Raw genomic sequence first — 15,163 nt, 5'->3', positions numbered from 1 at the left:
AATAATGTTAGGCGTAGAATTTTCTTGACTAATTGAATCGATTGATACTGGTTTGGTTTCGGTATTAGAATTTATGGTAGTGCTCTCTTTTTGTTCGGTTGTTTGAGGTAGTGTTTGTTGAGTTGTCTGGAAAGTGGACGTTTCTACGACAGGTGAACTAGTCACGGGCGTGCTACTCGTTGTTGAGGGGACAACTATTTCTTTACTTTTCGTGATGGTTGTTTCCTGGAACGTGCTACTCGTTGTTAAAGGGGAAGATTCTATTTCTGATCCTTTTGTGGTGGCTGTAACCTTGTTGCTTGGAAGACTAGTCGAAGGCCTTTTTTGATTTTCGTTTATTTGTTGATGTTGCATTTGATCCCTTATGGCTGATATATCTGTTATGTAACATTACGAACATTAAAAGATTATTTGTCATATTGATCGTTTGAAAGTAAATTTACTATTTTGAAAATCTTTAGTAATGTTTTACTTTTTATAAGATTTCTACTTTAATAGTATTGTTAATTATATTTGCATTAATTATTTTCTTGAAGAATGTTCTAATCTCACCATTGGACAATTTCTTCAAAAGCGAAATAATTTCTTTCTGTGACTTTTCCATTCCTGTGATCATCTCATTTATATCGGGTATTTTCTCTGCATCACTGTCGTCATCTTCCTCATCGTCGTCTTTAAAAATATCACTGATAGATGGAAAATTAGGAATATTCCAAGAATTTTGAAAAGATGACCATAGCCTTGGACGTTGCTCTAAGAAATGTATATCTTTTTTAATTCTATCTAGTTTTTCTTCATTGTTTACAGGAGTACCTAAATAAAGAAAAAAATATAATTGTAACTCGTATTTTTATCACAAACATAGTTTACAAAAATCAGTAACATATGTAATAAAAAAAGTCAGCTTGTGTGAAGAAAGCACGGAAAATCATAAGTTAGAGTTGGTTTATTAAATGATATTGCGTTTGAATGAGTCACGAACAGTATATACATTTTGCAATTACTCATATTAAATTTCGTTTACGTCAAACCTTTCGTTATTCATATTTACGAAAGAAAATAATATAATGAAATAAATTGAAGGTTTCTTTATCGGCTAATTAAATGTAAAGCTTACATTTGGTACCGTGTAACAGTTGTAGGGCTACCAGAATTAGAAATGCAATAGTCGACATATTTATTATTTTTACTATTTCCACAATTATGTTTTTCTTTTTCTTCCAAGCTTTTCACCCGACGAAATTTCGGTCAATACTGAAGAATTGAAAATTGTCCTTTCGCCTTATATAGGCGTTTCGAAAATGCTAAGACTAAAAGCAAAGAAGAAGCATTAACCTAATGAGTCTCGTTCCATTGGTCTTATCCACATCTACAAGTATATTAGCTTCTTTGTATTTTCCTACCTTGTTCATTGAAGTTTCCAAAGAGGGTTCTAGATAAACGCTTGGAATTGTTTCCTTATTTTATAGCACTTAAGGTATGCTTAAAACAAGAGCTCTCTTTATATTTCATTTGGCAAGAAAAGAATTTGTTAATCTCACGCATGGAATTTGTATATTGAAAGATGAATCATGAAATTCTCTTTTCGATTATAATATGTTTATAAATTCTGAAGAATAAAACAATCTTGAAAGAATTATAAATATTGTGCATCGAATTTATTAATATTTTTATTTCTAATCTAAATTGATTGTCTCGTTAAGATATCTTTAAAAGAACATTAACGAGAATGCTATTGCTTACTTTGGTAATGAATTTTATCAATCGATGTATCAAGGAAAATAGATTTTAAAGAACAGAATGAAATTGTTGTTCATGGTAATGAATTATTACGTACGAGGTAAGCTACTTTCGCCAGTGTGGGTATTTCCCAGTATTATAATGATCAATAGCGTCAGCCACGTTCGTATCAAAAACTAATAACTAACAACGCCGTTGTTGGATCTTCAATGATTCTTCGTACACGCTTTTGTACTTATCACAAATGGAAAACTTCGTAGGTGATTGGACGATATTGCTGGCATGAGACGATTCTTCGAAATATGACGATTCAAACGAAAATTTTCAAGTATTTTCATTTTCGAACATTTTCATTTTCGAGACTTTTCGATTGAATCGAGGATGCTCAATTAACGGTCGACAACAAATTCGAACATTCTAATCTAAACAAAACAATTCCTGATATGTAATATTATTTCACGTGCATTCGACATCTGTACACACATGTGGATAGATAAATATTGCAAGGATATAATTTACTTTCGATGAGTCGTACGCTGATATTTTTTTCGCGGCCTCCTCTACCAACATTTCCAGACCGATCAGAATATTATCACTCTTGTTTTATTTCTTCTTTGAATAATGACCTGAGTGACTAATATTTTAATGTTAATTATTTTAATGATTTAATGCTCTGATGATTTTGGATAAACCTTTATACATATATATGTGTTTCTCGAGTCAGACAATTATTTTCAGCATATTCCAGGAAGTAATTTATTCCATTATTTGTCTTTGTTATACCTTTTTTCGCATACAAAATTTAGAATACAAACCTTACAATCAATAAAAATATAATACATATAATTATATATACTTTATATCTTCGTATTTTAAATGTATTTTTAATGTATTTTAAATTTACTTTTATAAGTATATACGACATTAAATGTATTGTTCGAAACAATAAAACCGAATGAGATTCATCGTTGAGCCCTGTGATATTTCAAACTCTTAAATAACAACTTTACGTGATTTTCTCTGTCTTCATTCTATAATAACATTCTAACAATTTACTGCATAATATTCTTCGAATTGTAAACGTTGGCAGGTAGTAATTTGATAGCTGCTACCCATTAATCGATGAACCATCGATATTAAATTTAATTATTATTTGATTTTTCCGATCGATCCCTAGAGAATCGACAGATATTCTTCCTCCTCGCTACATATGATTCTTCGAGGGGTGCGAGAAACTTTATTTTTCGATTCTCGACGATCGATTATCAACGTAACAGGATATGCCAGACCAGTCACGATCCGGTTGCTTATAAATAATTACTCGTTTCTACTTCTGTGAAAGCGAAAAAGAGCGTCTTATCTTTACGGTGTTTTTATTCATTACCATATTTTTCTTCTCCTTTTAATAATAATAATATCTCTTTTAATAAGACAAAACAAAAATCATGGTCGAAATAAGTTAATTCGATTGTTTGAATAACTAGAAAGAACTTTGACCATCGATTAGCTTGGCCATACATTATCGTTCAGGGTTATCAACTATTTCGCTCAAACGATTAAGAAATTTTTCTACGAGGTTCGTCGAACGTACAGAAATGAATGGAGATTTTGGTCGATTACGTATGCATGATGATCGTTACGACCTAATATAGACCAGACAACATCATTGCCAAGGTCTATGCGATTAATATTATAAGAAAATAAATTAGTCAAAAGATACGAGATCTCTATGAATATAATCGCGTTTACATATAAATTATTTATGCGTATGTAATCAAAATTAAGCGAAAAAGAAATATATGAAAAAATACAACTCAAATTTAGCTCGATTAACAATAAGTATGATTAAGTTTCATTCGTTTATCATACGATCTCGTTAATCCAAGCAATATTTCATTCCTGTTTTCGAATAATTTCTGAAGAAACGTGAACACATTTCTACTTAAGAACAACTTTTATATAGTTTGTTCGTTATGAGAAAAAAATAAATATTCAATAATATATAATATATATATATAAAAGTATATGTCGAAAGATTACATCATTCATTAAGACGGTTCAAAAAAGGATGAACTTTTTTTGGAATTCCAACGTTTCGATCATCGTACACACACTCGTAATAGCTCGATGATGATGTAGGAGGGAAGACGAGTTCTTTTTCTTCTTCCACGTCGAAGTTTTCGCGAACGCAGGCTATCGCGCCTGAAAAAGATGCTTTCAGGAGGTAACGTTGTTGATACGAGCGAATGCTATATAAGATGTTCGCCAACTCCAGCTGACTCAGTAGTCATTCTCTTGCAACACAACGTACGTCAGAATTTTCGTGGCAAAATTTTTGTTCGCGCGTTCTCCGCTTGTTAGATCAACGATATATCAACGAATAAAAAGAGACCAATAAGGGCGAAACGTAATAAAATTCTATTTTTTTTTTTTCCATTTTGGTTTCTCTACTATTCTTTCTTTTTTTTCTCTTATTTTTTTTGCATTTTTGTCGTTACTGTTATTTAAGGCACATCATAATTTGAACGATCTATACTTGCGATGGATATCAGACTGTACGGTCTACTGCTCATTTTTGCAGTCGTTGGATCCAACGCCGATTTGAATTCCTTTTCCCGTGGTAGTAGAAGTCGTAGAGGTGAGTACTAATTAATCAGAATATCATTTTCTTTTCAAATATATTCATTAATACGAAATAGAAAGAAGAAAAAAACAATGTAACCATTCTTGGACGGTACGAGTTATGTTCGTTTTTATACGCAAACTTCGTATACTAATTGTAAGAGACCACACGTTCGTGCACTAACACGTAAACGTATTCTTATTCGATCATTGTCGTGTAAATATGTATATATGTCTGTCATTTATGCTAACATTAACAGACAAAAGAGACTGTAATGATTAAAAGAACGAATTGTTTTTATTTTTTTTTATTTTTACGTATCATACTACTTCTATTTTTATGTATAACATGCATTTATGTTTTGTATAATATTATATATGCGCTATAATATGGAAATTTGTCGATCGCTTCTAAGACGTCATGGGACGAAAAAGGGGAAATCATTTTTTAATCGCTAATCTACGAGATTAATAATAAAAAGAAACAAATTCGAAGCTATCTTACGTAAACGCAAATCGCCTTGTGCGTTTAAGACAAAATTGCCGAGAACCGGGATTTCAAAGACTGTTGCAAGATAACCGAGACGTAAATTCGTTCGTCTGTGAAAATGTCTTGACAACTTCATTTATATAACAAATCATGAGAGGAAAGTTAGAAATAAAAAGTGCCACCTATTCTTCTTAACTTCGAAATTGTTTAGTAATCGTCTAGAAGAGATCGATCGATTTTATTACATATTTTTTTTTTCTTGATCTAAACATAACGTTTTTATCTGTCTATTATATTTAGTAGTCAACATTTTTAATCTTATTTTTTTAACTGTTTATCATCGCGAATACTAACGTTTATATGTTTTATATATGTACCTGTACAGTCATAGGAATTAAACATAAGCGTGAGTAAGATACGTATATGTATGTATGTGTGTATGTATATATATATTTATTATGTAGCGATAAATCACATCGAACATATGTTTAAAGTTTTGAATCAATTTGAATATTATTCGATACCAAGAATTCATAAAAATTTTGAAAACGTTTAAAAGCCTTAGAATATGTTAATTAATGTTGAATCCCATATGTATATATGTATAACATAAATAATGATTTTCAATTTGAAATTATGGTTATTATCAAATTTTGTATGGTTATATCATATCGCAAAATATTTACATATATTTAAAACAAGATTGAAAAAATGATTTAACTATTACGTCTTATAAGATTTTCTAAGACTTTCAAGAATTTCCGGTTTCGTCTAATGCGCAAAGTGATTCGAAACTTCGATCGAATCGTACTTGCAAAATAAACTATCATCTCTATGTATCTATGTACGTGTATATGTATGTGTCTATAATCGCGATAATAGATAGTCATATCCGTCTATCGATGTATGTATAAATAATAATAGCGGCATAGTGTGGTGTATCGTTGTTCGCATGTAATATGCATGTAAAACGACAAGTATCACGGTCTACAGTGAAATAATCTACCGAGACGTTTCTGAACCATGACCTCGTTTCTGTTCCCTACCTTGACCCGGACAGAAGCATCGATATTTTCCTTTCCCTCCGTTTCCTCTTTATGTTTTCTTATCGTTCTGCATCTCATCGCCATAATAGCAATCCAAAACGAATCGTTTATTCTTCATTTAAATGACAATGAATGTCTTTTTGCTTTTCAAACTTTCTCCAAGTATGCTCTTCAAATGAAAAATCATTGCAAAAATCTGGTTAGACGTGTTTTATCGTACTTACGTGACAAGAAGACATTTTTCTTATTCCTTTCTCGGTTCGATAACGTTGAATCGGGTTATATCTATACGAACGTAGAAAGAATTCTATAAACGCGCGTTGAATAAAATCATATCAAGTCAATTTCACTTTTATGTTGATTAACATATTACGTTGAAATATTAAATGTGCTTTGTGTTTGTGGTAAAAGAAGTCGAATGGTATCTTTGGATTAATAGCATGTATACGAGTAGGTTCAATGAAAATTCAAATATAATTAATCGGATAATCCTACGTGTGTTATGTTTTTTATCGATCAAGATGTCGAAAGGACCGTTGATAGTTACGGGCTGGAAGACTACGATTTAGTCAAGATAATTAAACGTGCAGCTGATTCCAAGGAGACCTATATTAAAATTACTACTGAGAGTAATGAAGATAGCACTAGTCTTACGACCAAAAGTCCTGGCACTAAAAGTACTGGCACTAAGACTCCTGGCACTACGAATCCTAGCACTACAAGTCCTAGCACCACGAAAGCTACTTCACCGAAATCTAAATCGACCAAACCACCAAGCACCACCTCCAATGCAATCTCGTCTAAACCTACGACTAAATCAGATCCCACATCAACAGAAACGACTACGAAACCTAGCACCGAAGCAACGAATAAGCCTCAGTTGGGATCAAGATCGGGATTCGACCCAAAAGATGATTCTACATCGAAGCCAACTAATCCAGATGAAAAAACGGACAAAAAACCATCGGCCTTATCACCTCGAACGAAAGCAGATATGCCCGATAACAAAGACAAGAGTCCATCCTCACCGCCAGATTCTAATCCTAACGGATCAAGATTTAATCCGAGTTTTCCGCAACCTGGAGGTTACCCATTCCCAGGATTTAACTCTATACCACCTTACGGCCCTAATTATGCAATTACCAGTACTAGTCATGGTCCCGGATTGGCGAGTGCATCGGCTAGCAGTTTCGCCAGCTCTGGTGCATCATCGTTGAGTAATCCAGGCAATCCACCCTTCAATTCGCGCGGTGGATTTTATTTTAATAATCCTTACTACAATCCCAATGTGAAACCTATGACAAATTCTCGTTCTTATATCGATACGGAAGACAAACCTAAATCTTCGAATAGTCCGCCAACTGGAAACAATGCCAATCCAATTAATAATCCTAACTCTATACCATCCAGCGGCCCACAAAATTTCCCAAGTCGTTCTTTCGGAGGTCCTTACAGTCCCAATTTCGATTATCCTCCCGCGAATGGAGTTCAGGGACCTAATTATGCCTGGACTGATTCTGGACCCGGATACGCAGGAGCATCTGCAGGTGCTTCCTATAATTCTGGATCACCAGGATTCGATAGTCGTGGCAATTTCCCCGATAATAGTGCTGGAACCGCATTTCCGGATAATTCAGCATACTCTCCTGATGTCGTAGGTAGGAGCATGACTGTCTGATCTAATGAATAGATCAATTGTATTCAAAACCTTTGTAGTAGTTACTCGAAAAATGTTCCTTTCATTATTGGAACCTAATGTTATTCGAGTAGAAATGATATGAAAATTAATTTCAAATTAAAAAAACGAAGAAAACAATTTAAGCATTATCTCGTTAAAATAGTTTAAATGCTTATTTATTATTAACGTAGACAATCATGAAATCTGTTTGAAAAGACAGATCATTAGGATTTGTAATAATACGGAAAAGTACGAGTTCCCACTTTACCTAAAACCACGATTCGTTGATGAATGATCGCGTAGAATGTTAATGAGTGTAAAGCGATATGTCGAAAACGTATGAGTATATTCTATAGTCTATACAATAATAATTGTAAAATATCAAATCTAGTTCTTTTTAGCAATTTAGTATTACAAATAAGTTCAATTAACCCTTTGAAAATATCATCAAATGACAAGGAGATATCCACTAAATGTCTTAATTTTATTTATCGTCCGTTTTTGATAATGAACATTTTTAAAGGGTTAAAGAAATAACTTTAAATAGAATTCAATAGCAAATTTTACATAAATGAATGTTAAACGTTCTATAGGTGCTGGTTTCCAACCTAGATTCAACCCTGGATTTGGCTCTGATTTTGACAACGGCTTCTCATTCCATCAACGCATGATGGAAGATCATTTCAGACGCATTCAAGCACAAATGGAAGCTCAACAACGAGCGTGAGTTTTTCGTCGAGTGTTTCCCAATTTGATTTTAACACAAATATAATTTTGTTTTTTGAACATACAGCTTATTCGACGCAAGTAACGGAATAGGAAGTGGTACTGGTGGTCCTGGTGGTTATGGTTATGGTTACAGTTCTTCTGATCCAGGAGTGCAGTCCGCTATTTCAAGTATTAGTGTCGGACCTGAAGGTGGTTACCAGGCTGGTCAGATAAGTCCTGTAAGTTTATCATTTAACGATCTAATTATCTTGCAACTACCTATTGTTTTAACATCTAATCATTTATATCTAATTTTGTAGATCATAAATGAATCGTTAATTCCTATAAAGATATTAATAAATAATTATAATTTATTAACGTGAATGATATAGGTTGCACCAGGAGTAGAGTCTCGATTTGCTGACCCATTACCAGCACCGTCAGGAGGAAGTGTTGGTGTTTTTGCTAGTTCCCGATCTTCCAGTGTTACAGATGGTACTGGAAGGACTATTGCTCATAAATCCGCAACCACTGGATTAAATGACAATGGAAAGATTACTTTCCGTACTGTCGAAGATTAATAATATTATTTAATATATTAATATTCAATTACGTGCTATATTATTATAGAAATATGTATACAAAAAAAATATATATATATATATATATATATATTTCTATATGCATATAATATGTATAACCGTATGTAATATGCAAATGTATAAGTTCAATTAAACTAACCTTCGCATCAAGCGTAAAGCGAGATGTTTATTTCTCAGGGTAATTAATACAAATTGCAAATTTTACTTTCTAAATATTACCTTATATGAGTAGGAAATAAAAGGGTTAAAAAAAAAGAAAAACAATAAGATAAAATATTAAAAATACTCGTTTGCATTTGCTAAACGTATCGTTTTAGAAGATTTTTCATATTTATTTTTAATCAAATATCATTGTAACTTTCATGATAAAAAATAAAGACAAGTGACTTTACGAAATTTTCATAGTATTCGTTCTCTTTCCTTGTTTTCATTCGCGTTTACATTCACAACAGGAGAATCCTTATATGATGATAGTCGCATTGTTTTTAAGATCTAGAAATCTCTTACTCCTCGGACTGCTTCGTTTTACTAAGCGGAGGTTCGATCTTATCGTCAACTTTAACTCTTCGCGGAAACCATGGCCTAGAATCTTGAAAACCTTTGTTGTATACATGCTGCTCGTAATTACGCGTGTTATACCAAGTCGGATATATTCTTCCGTAGTTCCTTCGATCTTGAAAACTAACTTCCTCGTTGTTTGGTTCTGCAAATCCACGGACTTGAACCTAATGTAATTGGCAAAAAAAGAAAATAAATGGTACGACGTGTTACGAAAGATATCACATTATTTAAAACACAATTACAAACAATTTCTCATTGTCTTCTTTAATTATCTTTGAAATACTTAATAAATTAAAGCAGTCTGTGTGTGTGTCAAATTGTTATTGTGTAATTGAAAAATATAATACTTGACTTATCTCAATGTATATATGTTAACTTTTCTGAATTGTTATAAAAACGTGATTAATTATTTAATGCAGAAATTATAAGAGCAAAATTTTGTATTTGTTTGTTCTCGTACGTTTTATGCATAAGAGACTAGAAATAAATTAAATTGATTATCGCATAAAAATATTAAATTAAAATGAATGAATTTTTTCGATAAGAAGAAAGAACATAATTACTTGCGGTATATTGTTGTTACGTAGAAGATGAGTGAAAGTTGGTTTCACATAATCATGAAGATGAAACACGGGAGGTGGCATGGGAGGTGGCATGGGAGGTGGCATGGGAGATGACACGGGAGATGACTTTTCTTCGATGCCTCGAAATCCATCGATGACAGGAATTTCGTTGACTTCGATGTTCGGCTTCGTGTTCACAGTGATTATGGTTATATGTACGTCCGTGACAATGTTGCCTACTTCATCGGTTCTTGATGAAACCGATACGTCGCAAACACCATTTTCGCAGGAATCTGCATTCGATCTCTTTCCTGTCTCGTTTCCGTTTACAAAAATTCTTACATTGTTTATTACAGCGTTTGCCGTTTTTCCCGGCAACCCCTAAAACAAAATTCGCAATTGTAGCGTTTATTGTTTAATAAATGATCATTATTTGAAATATAAGTTTGCATTTTTAATATAAGACTGGAAATAAATGTTATCAATAAACTATCATCAATGTTTCTTTTAAAAATCTTAGGCACCATGACCTGTTACACATTGGCGCTCATCATACTTCTTATGCCTATCATAATTGCATTAAGAGAATGTCTCAATCAGTTAATCATTTTCATCGACATATAGATCTGTTCAACCAGTTTATATCCTCTTTTAAATTCTGTTTAAATGGACTATAAAATTTGTCTAAAGTTATTGTAATTCATTGTAAATATCCGTATACATATTCTTTTTTATCTATACTACTTTTATTATTTATTATTTATATATATTATTTATTAATTTTTTTTACTTTTCCCTTTCTTTTTATTGTTTTTTTTTTTTTATACTAATAGGTTTATCTCATATAAATAATTATCCGAAGAAAATATGTTAACTAGAGAGAGTTTCTTAAAAAGAAACTAGGTCTTTGGTGCTTTCGGTAAAGAATAAATGAGAAATAAAGAAATACGAGTAAAATGCGCCCCACTCGCCATAAAAGTCATACTTTTTACAGTTTATGTCGTTGGGAATACTCGTAAAACGATTTTACGCGGTACGCGTCTCGAGTATTTCTTGTTTCCAAAGAAAATAAATGAAACGTTAACATTCCCTGTATAACCCTCTCTTTCCTTTTCTTTATTCCCCTTTCCTGTGAAATGGATTCGCGAGTTACGGTCCAGAATTTATAATATCCTTCCCTCTATAGAAATGCATAAGTCATCGCTTTGCAAAGCCCATTTATCAAATTCAAACCACAACTTTTTTCTATTTATTTCAATTAGACGATAAATATGACGATAAATTGTATGTTTTGTCATCAAATATATCGATACTAATTTTAATTATCGTAAATATTCGTCGACCACTAAAGTATAGACACTTTTTAATATTATTATTTATAAACATAAAACATTACTAATTAAATTCTAAAAAAAATGCTCACTAATGATTGATGCATTCTTCGTTTTCTCAAATCTTCTGGGAAACTTGATCTTACGAAAGATTGTCTCGATCGATGTAACCATGGGTTGTTGAATTGTTCGTTAATGCGTATCGAAGGACCTTTTGGTACATTTATGGTTCTTTCCTTTTGGTTTGAGACGACGACAGGATGATCAGAAGATGTTTCATGGATTTCGTTCGAGTCGAGATCTATCTTCGAGGAGACGTTTAAATCGGAAATTGTTTCCTTGATGAAGATAATAGTCAGATAAACGATCGACCATTTTGCAAGTTTTTTCATCTCGTCTGAAAACGAAAAAAAAGGAAAGAAAAAAGAAGACGAAAGGAACTCGACAAGTTGACTGATTTTTTCGTCGTCACTGACTGAAAGACAAATATCAAATCCGTCGTTCTTACTAACGTCAAAGTCGTGGTTATCTTGGTCATTTAAAAAAAAAAAAAGGGGTAGGGAGATGAAATGTACGAGATGCGTGCAAGATAATAACGATCGTTGCTCGAGAAAATTGCAATGGCCTTCGCGAATCCTAAGAATATAATAAAAGAAAAATCAAGATACGAAGGAGAAATCGAAAAGAAGAATTTTTTTTATATCGGATAATGTGTCTTGGATTGCCGATCTTAATTACTTCCTGAACTTATTTGCTATAAGATCTAAGATTATTATACCTGTTAATTGAGATGGTTTAATTAGCGTAGAAAAATCAATGAATTAGACATTGACAATTTTAACGTGAAAGATAATAATGATCATCGATTATAATTACATATTTTGAATATCAATTATTATTAAGGATTAACTTTTTTCATACCTTATTTCTAATATAATATATTTGATATTATTGATTCTACAAACGAATTAGACAAAGATCATAGAAAAATACTGACACGAATAATCGAAATATTTTCTCGCGTCGTTGATTGAATTAAAACTCGTTCATAAATCCCATTTGTCGCGTTATCGGTAAATCAGAGAAATATATATATATAAGTTGGTTAGTTATATAGGCGTGAAGAGAATCGTCGAAAAGCTCGTAGGAAGAAAGTGGCGTGCAACTCGGAAGAGGAGCGGTATGCACTTTATCGCGCGTAATTACGGCCGGTTAATTACGGCGGAGTATGCACGTCGGTACAAAAACAAAGGGTGAAGACGGAGAGCCCTTGTTAGACCACCAGGAGTCGTTGTGAATGAACGGCAAAAGGCGTGCTCGCGAGAACGCACCCACACGAGAACATCTACACGCGCACACACACACAGATAACACTAACTCATAGACGATATTATCTCTCAGCTCGTCGTTTCTTAAGTGCATACATACATGCATAGGTACATACATACATACATAGCAGAAATAGCTACTCCAAAATGCACCCTAGAATCCCATGATTGCAGTGACTACACATACTCGGCCGATAGTAATTCTAGTCGGCCTGCAAAGCGGCCTCGATGTTTGCCCAAAGTTTGCCGTCAACGAAGGGTCGTCGAGCTCATTGAAATTCATTAAATCCGTTCCTCGTCCCTGCGAGTAGACCTTTTGCAACTTCCTAAATAAACGCATTCTCTTATTCTTTCTTTTCCCTTAATGTCGACCGACTTCCGATCTTTCCTTTTTAAATTTTATAATCCGTGAACTTTAATTTCACAGATATGTAGATTTATGTTTAATGCTTATTAAAAATATAGATTAATTATTTATTATCAATATTATACATTTTGTTTTTTGATATTTCTTTTCTAATATTGAAATAAATTCGATTATGCCGAGAATATCATTTTCTAATAATTTTAAATCCGATTATTTCAGTTGGCTTGAGTTTAAATTCAGACTTGAAACCCTTTCCTTCGGTTATATCACGAGTACATTTAAACTTGGAAATCATGGATTCACGTACTCTTGCATACGTGTGATTACGCTCGTGACGCGCTCAACAATGAATCGTTTCTACCTTCTCGTCTTGTTACGTAAATCCTCTGGGATCCTGTGACGTTACGAGATAGTGTGATTGAATGGAAATAGCTTTATTTCTCTCTACCTTTATCTCTCTCTGCTTTGTCTATTTTTTTTTCTTTTCGTCTACATCTATTATATTATATCTACATATCTCTTTCTTGATATTATTCGCAATTTAATTTATATAAATGTTAAATTTTGATATTTTTATATACGAGATACAAAAAATTAATAAAAATTAATTACAAAATATAATTATATATTTATCGTCCTTTTTTCATTACTATTCTATCGTTCGTTGTATTTAATATTTCATTTGTTATAATAATAAAAAAACAATCTCGATCTGTAATAAATTGTATTCATTTTTCTGATTGCAATTTTGCATTAATCGAAAATTAAAGGATACGACTGCAGCAAAAATAAGGATAAAAACCTAACACGTTCTTTTTACAAGCATCGATGAGAACGTATGCTGTTGAACTGACTCGACGAGACGAACGATTACACTCGTTTATTGCGTACGTTCCAACATTATCTGTCAGGGGTTACGTTCTTTTTCACACGTACGAGTACATACCAGCTTCCGGTTTCCCAAGAACCCCTAGCTCGGTTGTTAAACTCGCTTCTATCCAGAACCATTGGTGTGCGTTTGATGGAGCGTAGGAAAGCAAGCGCCTAATGTACCGTACCTAATCGGACCTGCATTATTGTGGAATCTTGCACTAGCTACGATAATGTTTTCCGACGATGTAAATATGCTGGATATTTATGTACAATAAAGAAAGATTATACATCTACTTTTATATCTTTTTCATTTTTATTTCTCTTAAGACGTTAATTTATTTCATCGAATTCCTTTATCTCGTTATTATTAATACACTAATCTCATATATTGTATATACGTAATAAATATTATTACGTTATACTACCTATTATATTATCTATATGAGATATCTGCTAAAAAATATTACGATCACGGTGGTCCGTTCATCGAGCAAGACAATAATAATCCATTACGCAAAGTCATCTTTTCTTTGCTTCAAAATTAACGATGCAAAAGAAAAAAAACGATGATTACGTTTCTTTTTTTTCCTTTTCTCGACGTTCACCGACGAATATAAACGTGCTAATTAAACTTTTGTCTCTCTCAATCTCGGCCAACAAAACGAATTCGTCGCGTTGTACGGATCGTTCGTTTTATACGCATCGTATCACGCTCGATGTATCTTGTTACAAGTCGTCAGAGAGAGAAAGAGAAAGAGAGAGAGAGAGAGAGAGAGAGAGAGAGAGAGAGAACAACCTACGCTACCACCATTTGTCATTTTAAACAAGACGTCAACGATGCGCCATTAATTTTGTCACCCGACGCGTCGCCAACCGAACGACGGCGTACCCAGTTTCAGCTTCAGCTTCAGCTCCAGTTCCAGCTTCAGTTCCAGCAGCATCAGCAGCAACAGCAAGAGCATGCACAAATTACAGGACTCGGTTGCATTGCAACGCACGCATCTCTCTTTTTACCTTTGACGAACGATTTCCGAGAAAAGAAAAACTCTTTCGAACACCCTTTTTCGTTGTTTTCTTTCTGTTACTTTTAACGTCGCCAAACTTCTCCTCCTCTTTCCTTCCTTCCTTCCTTCCCAGCCGTTCGAGGGAAAGAAGACGAAAATAGCTGAGGTTGGTTGACGGTGTATTCGAGGGTTCATAGAGAATTCGAGCTTTCGAAAAATAAAAAGAAACGAGATGGGGAGAAGAGGATCA

General features: G+C 33.2%; 2 protein-coding genes across 5 annotated transcripts; one reads left to right on the top strand and one right to left on the bottom strand.

The window, feature by feature from the left end:
* The first annotated feature begins 4,011 nt into the window (after window positions 1-4,011).
* Window positions 4,012-9,068, top strand: LOC106785722 (spidroin-2-like). 2 transcript variants are annotated; one of them, XM_014746407.1, is made up of 6 exons: window positions 4,012-4,147; window positions 4,250-4,378; window positions 6,420-7,556; window positions 8,170-8,299; window positions 8,370-8,523; window positions 8,677-9,068. In XM_014746407.1, the coding sequence occupies exons 2-6, from the start codon at window positions 4,282-4,284 to the stop codon at window positions 8,863-8,865; spliced, it is 1,707 nt and encodes a 568-aa protein (XP_014601893.1). In that variant the 5' UTR covers window positions 4,012-4,147; window positions 4,250-4,281; the 3' UTR covers window positions 8,866-9,068. The 2 variants fall into 2 exon arrangements, with proteins under 2 accessions (XP_014601893.1, XP_014601894.1); XM_014746408.1 differs by lacking the exon at window positions 4,012-4,147 and having other exon boundaries at window positions 4,155-4,378.
* Window positions 8,965-15,102, bottom strand: LOC106785724. 3 transcript variants are annotated; one of them, XM_014746412.1, is made up of 4 exons: window positions 14,484-15,102; window positions 11,434-11,738; window positions 10,011-10,391; window positions 8,965-9,611 (listed from the first exon to the last, which is right to left on the bottom strand). In XM_014746412.1, exons 2-4 carry the CDS (start codon window positions 11,731-11,733, stop codon window positions 9,390-9,392), a joined length of 903 nt encoding a protein of 300 aa, XP_014601898.1. In that variant the 5' UTR covers window positions 11,734-11,738; window positions 14,484-15,102; the 3' UTR covers window positions 8,965-9,389. The 3 variants fall into 3 exon arrangements, with proteins under 3 accessions (XP_014601898.1, XP_014601897.1, XP_014601899.1); XM_014746411.1 differs by lacking the exon at window positions 14,484-15,102 and having other exon boundaries at window positions 11,434-11,832; XM_014746413.1 differs by lacking the exon at window positions 14,484-15,102 and having other exon boundaries at window positions 11,488-11,829.
* Window positions 15,103-15,163: the final 61 nt, after the last annotated feature.

The sequence above is a fragment of the Polistes canadensis genome, unplaced genomic scaffold (genome assembly GCF_001313835.1).
Source record: "Polistes canadensis isolate GaletaPanama2010 unplaced genomic scaffold, ASM131383v1 scaffold_55, whole genome shotgun sequence".
Lineage (NCBI taxonomy): Eukaryota > Metazoa > Arthropoda > Insecta > Hymenoptera > Vespidae > Polistes > Polistes canadensis.
Note: the sequence above shows the minus strand (reverse complement) of the source record. Positions and strands in the feature narration are given on the sequence as shown.